General features: G+C 36.5%; 1 protein-coding gene across 1 annotated transcript; it reads right to left on the bottom strand.

Moving 5' to 3' along the window:
- Nucleotides 1-7648: 7648 nt before the first annotated feature.
- LOC131049293 (uncharacterized) lies at nt 7649-8434 on the bottom strand. Its single transcript, XM_059210566.1, has 2 exons — nt 8053-8434; nt 7649-7971 (listed from the first exon to the last, which is right to left on the bottom strand). The coding sequence occupies exons 1-2, from the start codon at nt 8432-8434 to the stop codon at nt 7649-7651; spliced, it is 705 nt and encodes a 234-aa protein (XP_059066549.1).
- Between the last annotated feature and the right edge of the window lie 2152 nt (nt 8435-10586).

Below are 10586 nucleotides of genomic sequence, written 5' to 3' on the forward strand. Positions count from 1 at the left end.
CCTAATTTTCTTGGGACAGGGGCATGGCACCCTGGTCCTACCTAAGATAGTGTCGTGGCACCATGGTCCCTCCACTTTGCAGTGAAATTTGACAGGTTACAGCTTCAGGTTATCATATTTGCAGTCTTTCAGTTGCAACCTCATGTCTGCAGAAACAGGATAGTGGCATAGCACCCTAGTCCCAGTTAGTTTGACTTAGTTTGTAGCATCATGTACACATCCAAAATCCTCCCCCTTTCATGCTTTCAATATCTCAGTTTCAGATCTGCAAGTTTGTTCAATTTCAAGTTCATGTATGCTTCTTTCTTCATCTCCTAGTCTAGTTGATCAGTCAAACCTTAGTTTTTCTCATCATTTGCAACAAGAGGAATAGAAACCCTAAGATATAATCCTTGGCTCTCTCTTTCTCACAAGAATTAGCCAAAGTGATCTATCTCCCTAGGTTCTTTCGTATTCCCAATGTGTTGGCAAAAGTGGGATTAGGTCGTAGTCACCCGATCTCGCTTTTCCCAACCCCACATTTTGGTGAACTTTACGTGAACCCAACCTTCTTTAATTATAATTTATGTTCTCAGATCTGAGTTATTTTTTCTATTTCAAATTCAAATGTACATTTACAAGTTTCAATTTCTTGCAAATTTCAAAAAAATTCAAATTCAAATGTTCTCTAAGTGAAAAGGTATTGATGGACATTGAGTTATCTTCTCCTAAATTTGGTCTTACCAATGGGGGCATGTTAGTACAACAAGAGGTCATGAGAACTTCTTCCAAAGATCTCCTTCCTAGGAATGAATATTGGAGAAATATTTTCATCTCCTTCCTAAAGAATACTCCCCTCATGAGGTTCATTTTGTGAAAGAAGATGGTATTGTCCCTACTACTTTTCCTAGTGAGGGCATTTCCTCTTTTGATTCCAACAAAATTCCCACTAGAGATGATACATTAATGAGAAAAGCTTGCCCTTCTCCTAAAGATTTTCTTATCCCTAAAGATGCCTTAGAGAAAGAAGATGAAATCATACAAAAATTCCTTAATTCTCTCTCCCCTAAAGATCCTATTGAAGACATTTTGAGGAAAGAGGATGATTTAAATACATGTAGTGATTCTCTCCTTCCTAAGGATGAATAACTAATTAACAATGTTATCCCTTCTCCCAAAAAATTTAATAGCAATAAGGACATCTTTGTGCAAGATATTTCTAATACTTTTCCTAATGACCTCACTATTTGGGATGAACCATTAGAAGAAGGTGTTGATTATTCTCTACCCCATGAGAGAACCCTAGACAAAGGGGATGAAATCATGATTGATAACTCCCTTGATATAATCTCACCTTCCATCAATCTCAATCATTATCCATCTAAAAATAAAGCATCACCCTCTCCTCAACAAGGTTATACTCATAAGGATACACTAGTTCAAGAAGAGATTGTTAACATCCCTTTCAAATATCTCCCTCTTAAAGGTGAAACTTTAGAGAGTAATGTTGATCCTTCTCCTAGAGATTTTATTCCCCATGTAGATCCAGATCCTTTGGTGTAGAGGATGATATGACCTTTCCTAAAACGTCAATGCCTACTTCTAGTCTCCCTCCTAAAATTGGTCTTATCCATGATAACATTTTAGTGCAAGAAGAGACTATCATGAATTCTTCCAACAATCTTGTTCATTCTTCTTCTAAAGACACCTTTGATATTCCTAAGCCATCTTCAATCAATTTGATACATGTGAATGAAACACCTAATAAACCCATCTTCACAATTCAAGGTGCTTTTCCTTCTCCAAATTCCCCATGTAAGCCTATCTTAGTGGTTCAAGATGGTTATGCTAATGATTCTTTTTGCACTCCTAAGAAACCTATTATTACTGTGCAAGTAGGTTATCCTACTAACAGCCCTTATGAGTATGCTAAGAAAATTACTGGAGAGAGTTATAATACATTTTCTTATACCTACAACACAAGAAACAATAGGCAACCTAATCCTCCTCCGGTTATCCCAATTTCTCTTCCTGATACTCAACCTATTCTTCCTCAAGCACATCATATATCACAAACTCTTAGTAAGGAGTATGATCTCATTGAACAACTTAAGGCCACTCCTGCTAAGATTTCTATTTGGGATTTGGTTCAAACTTCACCTTCTTATCATGGGATGTTAAAATATGCTTTGAAAAACTTAGATGCCCCACCTGCAGTGACACCTAATAACATGGCTTCTTTGATTGATCCTACAAACACACCCAAAGCTCAAATTGTATTCACACAAGATGAGTGCCCTTCTCCTGAAATCCAAAATCAATATGATCATCTTATTATTGTGGTTATTATCCATGATAGTGCTATAAGATGAACCCTTCTGGACAATGGATCCGGCCTTAATGTTTGTGGTGTGGACTTATTGGATAAGATTAAAGTGGATGGTTCTCTCATCGAACCTTCTTCTCTTACTATTTGAGTCTTTGATAATGTTGCTAAACAATGTCTAGGTGTCATAACCTTTCCTATTACAGTAGGTCATGTTGTGTTACCTACACCTATTCATGTTATGCCTGGTAATTTGACATATAAACTTCTATAGGGGAGACCACGGATTCATAGCATGCAAGATGTCTCCTCAATTTTGCATACGCATGTCAAGTTAATTTATAACAATACGACATACACCTTATTAGTTGATACCAAACCTCAAGAACCATTAAAATCTAGGTCTTCTTGTTCAACTACCTCCCATTCTTCTTCCAATCCTCCTAATTCTTCAAATACATCTACTTCTTTTAATGATCTTGTTCCTTCTAGTACTCCTGATTCTTCTACTCAATCAAAATCTCCTCCCAAGGATATCTTTTATCTTTAAGAAGTGCTCTCAGATGATTATTGGGGATCTCTAGACTTTACCCCTACTTTTATAGGAGAGTATAAAATATCTTGGAAAGGATCTAAGACTGAGAAGGAGAAATCTAAAGAAGAACCTACAGAGAAATCCACTTTGTCTAAACAACTAAGTAACAACTTTGTGGCTACTTCTAATTCAAATAATTCTTCAAATCCTTTCTCTAATTCATATAGCACTGAGACCTATGAGGCGCAACCATCTCTTTTTTATTTGGCATCCCTTTATGGTCCTAGTTTTCACATTTTAGCTAAGAGTGGCTATGATGGCAATGGTTGTGGTGCAAATGAACAAGGAATTAAAGTTCCTTTAGAACATAATACACATCAATCTTCATTTGGACTTGGATATAATCCTTCTAAGCCCACCAAAGCATCTAAAAGACCATCTCTCAATGTGAATGTTATATTGAGTAGTGATGATAACCTCACCTCAATTAAATCATCTTCTACTTCTTTCAACACTTATCCCCCTCATAAGGAAACCTTAGCGATGAACAAATCTCTTTATGAATCGCCTCAAGATATTTCTAATCTCACTTATGAGACTTTATCTTCTACTCATTCTAAAATTCATTTTTCTAGGAATAAGGCTCTAATGAGTTACACTTATCCCTCTCCTAATATTTCTTATGTGCAAGAGAAGTATGACTTAGTGGCCTATTCTCCTATAAAATTCTCTCTTTCTAAAGACTTTTTAACATTCATCATCTTATAAATATTTTTAATCTCACTTATAGTGGAGCATTTAACATGTCATATTCAAATACCTAATTCAATCTATCATGTCTTTTAATAACATTAATGGCTATTATGTTGCTCATCATTATGTGACATTGGTAGCTCAGTTACTGGGGGCTCATTGTCATTCATGATCGTACAATTTCATGTGCAATAATACTTTTGGAAGCAACATAATAGCCTATTTCTATCTCATCTCTTCTCCCTACATATGGGGGGCAAGAGTGATTTCAAACATCTCTCCTTCTTAACATTAAAATTTCCCCTTTGTGAATTATTGTCTTCTATAAGGATTTCTTATTGATGGTAGAGGTGTATTCATATTTGAATTCCTTCTCTCATATTGGAACAAGCATCCCTAATGGGGATCTTAAGTACATATCCTTAATTGTGACTTCCTTAGTGATTGGAAGTCTTTGATCATTCATTAATTTCTTTTCTTCATTGAGTAGTATCTTTTATAATAAACCCTTCTATTTGGTGCATGTGCATATCCCTGATGAGGCTCTCTTGCCTTCTTTTAGAAGAGTGTTGTTATAAATAATCTCTTTGATGTCATCTCAATCCTCTGGTCTTTTCAAATCTCTTGCATTTAATTATTCTAGAAGATGTTATATTTGTCTAAGACAACTCCTCTTGAAGGTGGATGTCTTTTGAACAAAGTTCTCTTCTCCTCCAAGGATCTCCTTTACACTTATATAGCAAGATATCTCTTTTGAACTATATTATCCTTGCTTGAAGAGTATTCCCTCTCTTGCTTGGATTTGTGACATTGTTGCATGATGGATATCTTCTTTGTGTTGAAGGTAGGTATCCTTGTTCTACTTGCACACACATGCACGAGGTTGAGTGGAACTAATGGTGTTCTCACTCTCCTTCCTTACATGGATCACCCAGATAGACTCTGGGGGCTAGTTTTCCATGTCCTTCTCTCCATGGGTCACCTAGTTTTAGGGGTGAGATGTCCATGGTTCCTTTTCTCTTCTCATGGATCACCAAAGTGTGTATTAATGTTTTCTATCTCTTCTTCCTTCTCTTTGCATTTGTTTCCATTTAAATATTTGTTGTGTTAGAGAGCTCTCAAATCCTCAAACTCTGTGTTGTGTTGGAATTGAGGTTTAGTTCTCTTTCTTACTAAATGATTCTTCATTAGTTTTGGATCTTGTATCAAATATTCTTGTGAGAAGTTTTCATCAATATTGTTTCACAATTTGATGTGGTAAACACGATACCATGTTTCAACTCACTAAAATTAGCAAGCCGAAACAGGGAGGCATATAGCTACCCTCAAATTTTCATCACCTTCCTTGGTAAGCATTTAGGTGATTTTGTGATTTTATCTAACATGTAGTTTTGTAGGGTGTGGTTCCTAACTGTGTACTATAGATACTGCTAGGGGCATTGTCTGACAACTTGTGGATAGATCCTTTTTCATGAATGTTTACATTTCTTTACTTTGGCTTGCAATCTACCATTTGTACTTCTTGTCCAAATCAGCTTTGTTGGCCATTCAGCGGGTCAGCTCCTCCTATGGATTCGTGACATGGATTTCTCCCGCCTCCCATAGTTCCTTAACTCTAGCCACACCCCCATTCACTGACAGTTCGAGCTTTTGGTGTAACAGCAACGGTGATTCCAACAAATGGTATCAAAGCGCTAGGTCATGGGTTTGAATCCTTGGAGTTTCCCCTGGAATCCTCAGTATTCGCTGAGGGGGGGATTGTTGGCCGTTTGGTGGGTCAGTGCCTCATGTGGATTCGTGACATGGCTTTCTCACACCTCCTATGGTTCCTTAACTCTGGTCGTAGGCCCGTTCACTAACGATTCGATCTTTTGATGTAACGGAAATGATGATTCCAACAAGCTTTTCCTCCTCCTCTTTAAAACAAATTAGACGTTGTTCCAAGATTAACTGTAACTCTTCCTTAACATTCTGAGAAAAGGGCATGTTAGACAAATCTTTCCACACTACTCTTGCACAGTCCCCACTTTGTTCGACAATAAGATAATCTTTTACTCTTGAACCCCACTCAATTTCTAGAAATTCCCTAGCCTCTGATATATTTGATAGAGAGGAAATTTCAGGGAGACCGTTCCACGAATTAGACCAAAAGAGTGCCTTATCCCTCGAATTCACCAACCATGACAAATGTGGGAGAATTACCTCTCTACTTTTTATCATGAAATTCCACATGACCGACCTCTTTGGAGGATTCCTTATTGTGAATATTCTCTCTCGATCATTTGAATCTAGATACTTTATCCTAATTAATCTCACCCACAAAGTTGTTGGGTTCTCATAAAATTTCTATGATAATTTTGCTCCTAGGCTAATGTTTCTTTCATATAAGTTGTGAAGTCCCACACCACCACATTCCTTTGGCTTACAAATGTTGTCCCAGGAGATAAGAGGTATCTTTTTCTTTTAGTCTATGCTTCCCTTCCATATAAAATCCTTAAGGCACTTCTCGAGACTCAACATCACTCCCTTTGGGGCTAGAAGAATTGTCATGACATAATTTGGAATGCTACTCAAGATGGATTTGACCAGCAGAATTCTCCCTGCCAAGGAGAGCCACCTAGCCTTCCAAGAGGCAATTATGTCTTTAATGACTTGTAAGATATTTTTCCAAAAAACAGACTTGTTGGCCACTTGGAAGAAAGGGATACCAAGGTATTTGCAGGGGGGCTCAGCCACCACAAAGCCAAACAAGTTTAGTATAGCTTTCTTAGCTACATGGGGGATATTGAAAAATAATACCTTTGACTTTGAGATGTTAAGTCTCTAACCTAATGCTGCACAGTACTCCTGAATGGTCTCCCTTATCACCCTGGCCTCCTTCAAACATCCCTTCCCAAATAGAAAAGAGTCATCCGCAAACAGTGTGTGGGTTACTACCAATTGAGACTGATGAATAGCAATGCCTTCCCAAATGGCCATAACCTTCAACTCTTACAACAATTCAATAGAATAACATAAAAATGATGTTATTTAAAGAGGAAGAGAGCATTCTAGGCATGGTAACCTATAAAACACCATAATAAATGTAGAATAACTTCACAAACTCCTACTTTAGAAGAGGTAATGTGAAATCAAGAGGACGCAATACCAAACCTCAAGATTTCCTCCTTCTTCAATAGTTATTTAACAAGATTGACATTGTTACAATTTTTCTTTTCTTTTCTTCAATTATTTGAATGATAATTTGATGTTTTTTCTCTATGTTAGGTTTATCCACATTTTCTTACTTTTTTTATGGTATCTTTTTACTAAATATTTTCAAATATATTTTATATTATCTTTTTATTTTTCATTTTCACTTCTCATTATACTTTGCAGCTTGTCTACCTTTTCTACATTTTTCTTTTCTTGTTCTTTCATTTCTTATTACTAAATTTTCTATTGATTTAAATTGAGAAAAAATTACAATCCTATAACATTTTATCTCATTGAATGATAGATCATTAGGTATAATTAGAATACCAATATAAAAATTTACATAATTATTACAAAAAAACCTTCACATTAATTTACATAAAATGTAAAAATATGATATCTATTAGAAAATTTAACATATTGCAGCATTTTATTTTCTAATTTGTTAAAAATAAAAGTTTTAAAGATGATGAAATGCTTTGGTATCAAACTAAAATTCTAGAACAATACAAAGAAATCGAAATATTTATTATATCTATATGAACCCTATCATCTTTATTAAATATCCGGTAACATTAAAATATTACTTGGAATTCTTCTACCATTCATATTAAGCATTTTTGGAGCAAATGCATTACAATTAGAAGACACTAGTTGAGCAATTTCTGATCGAAACCAGCTTTATTATATAATTTGTAGCATATCTATGCTACTTATGCTTAAATCATATTTGGAGCAAATACAAAATAATAAGTGAAGTAGGGATCAATTAAGTAATATGTGACCAAACTAGTTTTATTACATAATTTGTATCATATCTATGCTACTTATGCTATCGATCTAGATAAAACTAGAATCCCTTAATTCTCAGGAGCATGGCCATGGTGAGGAGCACCACCCCAACCACCACTCCCACCGCCTCGCCTGCCAGGACCACCTTGCCACGGGCCAGGAGCACCACCCCTACCGCCATGCCTATCTTGGCCACCATGACGACCTCGCAATGGTTCATGGAGAGGAGCACCTGCTTGACCACCGGACCCACCTTCCCCAGGACCTTTGTAAGGAGCCCCACCCCAACCACCAGACCCACCTCCTTGACCATCGGACCCACCTTCCCTAGGACCTTCATGAGGAGCACCACCCCAACCACCAGGCCCACCTCCTTGACCACCAGGCCCACCTTCATGAGGAGCACCACCCCTACCACCATGCCTATCTTGGCCACCATGACCACCTCACAATGGTTCATGGAGAGGAGCACCTGCTTGACCACCGGACCCACCTTCCCCAAGACCTTCGTAAGGAGCCCCACCCCAACCACCGAACCCACCTCCTTGACCACCGGACCCACCTTCCCCAGGACCTTCATGAGGAGCACCAGCCCAACCACCAGACCCACCTCCTTGACCACCAGACCCACCTTCCCCAGGACCTTCACGAGGAGCACCACCCCAACCAGGCCCACCTCCCTGACCACCGGACCCACCTTGCCATGGGCCACCCCAACCACCTCCCCAACCTCCCCAATGGTCACCATGCCCACCATTTTGATCTTTCACTTCTGCCACTGCGCCGTCCATCAGGGTCCATACAAATATAAGGCCAACCAAAACATAGCATGTTATCTTCGTACGAGACACCATTACTATCTCCCAAACATTCACAGACAAGCAACCAGCTTTGAGAACCTCCAGAATGGTATTTCATATTTATAGGCTTTCTGCACTTCAGCGTATGACTCAAGTTATTTACATTACCATTAGCTAAAATTATTGCACATGAGATGCTAATTTTACCAGAAGATATTGAGCTGTGTTTTTATAAATTGTTTACTAAAAATGCAGGCGCGTAACCCTAGGTTTTTGACATTGAAGGATATTTGATATCCTCCTCATCAACTGTTTATTCTTAAGTTGTCGATCTCTGCACCACACATTAAAAACTCGTCGGCTAAAATAGTCACCAAGAGATACGATTCTCACGTGACCATTGTGCTGAATTGGATATCAACCCTACCAAATTGAGATTGTTTAAAGATTTATTAGTTTAGATATGGCGAGTTCTATGGTTGTGTTTTCTTCTTAATATATTTTTATCAATGGTGTTGAAGCTTCTATAATCTACTAGAACATTGAGGCTACATTATTAGAGAATTATGGGGAATTGTCTAAGGGGTTTCCTCCACCTTAATAGAATGTCAACAATATCATTAAAGATTATAGAGAATTTCTTGTCTCCTTCATCAATGTGTATGGATCATGTTTATCATGAATGAAATAGGACAACTAATTTATTGATCAATTTGGGAGTGAGAATGAATGGCTGAAGAAAATGGAGGGAGATGGAAACCTTACCTCTTAAAGTTATTGACCACATTAATAATATTATTTCTATATGATCTTATGTTTATGTACTTTTTTCTTAACCAGAATTTTTGTTGAATTTTCCGGCATCAATGCCCCTTCAAAATGACTTATTAAGGAACTCCATAAGATAATCTTTGATCCTTAGCCTTGATTTCATTTGTGTCATAATGATTTTCCTATAATATTGTACTACAAATTATATTTAATCATTATTTCTTTAAAAGGAACCTTTATTTGGCTTGTTTTATGTAGCTTATGGTATCTTATTTAATCTAACATTCAACTATATTATCTTGAGATGTTATAGTCGTTTATGTGTCATTATAAATAAAGAAAATGGAAGAATGTTATAGGGGATGAGAGGATGCAAATTTAGCCTTCCTCTTATGAGAAGATAAAGAGAAACATGTAGCATAGTACAGTATATTTTGCACAAGGATATTTTATTTGGTTTCATATAGTCCATTAAGGGTTATCACCCAATAGAGTCTAGAGAACTTACCATGCGATGGATGGGTAGAAAAGTTATTGTGAAAATTCTAGGGTTTGAAGTAAGTAAAGAAGGAATTACAATTATGGTTGGATTTAGAAAAGGTTAAAGTTTCACAAACAAAGAAAATTAAAGAGTAAAAAATATATTGATACATGTCTCAAATGTAAAGAAATTTTGACTAGATTTTAGATGGGTTACTTGTGTTTGGCTTACCACCATCCTAAAATGAGTTAAAATTATTTTTTATCAAGTACTACACCCTTGAGGACTTTTAGAAATATATTTTTACCTATCATTTCCTTCTCATAAACCACTTTAGAAATTGGTGCCTAAAAAAATTTCCTTTCTAACCTATCATGTCCTCAGAACAATGTGTTGTTAATGTTATACATGATAAGGTTAAAAATTCACTCCATTTAGGTATTATGTTCTATCTATTTATATTTGAGAGGTCTAAGAATACTTTCCCCAAAATGAACACTATGGTTTTGATAAAGGATAATTTTTATCCCATTTATGGTTCCTAGGTCCATATAATTAAAAAAAAAATCCTCCTTTAAAAACTATCAACATTAAATCGCTATCATACCCCCTACCAAGAGATCTATTGCGATATCAAGCCATATCAAGTGACCCCTTGATCCAAACTAGATCAAGGTTGATCTAGAGAAATCTAGGGGTGATTTAGAGCAATCCGAGTGTGATCTAGAGTATTCTATGAGTAATATAACATAAAAGATGGAGGAAAAAAATAAAAATCTAATTTTTTAGTATTTTCTAAATTTGTATTTTTAAAGGCCTTAAAAGTAAAATTTGGTGTTAAAAATATTGTCCGTCCTTTAAATTGAATAGCCAAAGGCATCATATTGAAGGGGCTAAAATTAGAACTCTTGGATATATTTCCAACTATGTATACGGTTTCAAATTCTGAGCACA

This window comes from Cryptomeria japonica, chromosome 8 (assembly GCF_030272615.1).
Source record: "Cryptomeria japonica chromosome 8, Sugi_1.0, whole genome shotgun sequence".
NCBI lineage: Eukaryota > Viridiplantae > Streptophyta > Pinopsida > Cupressales > Cupressaceae > Cryptomeria > Cryptomeria japonica.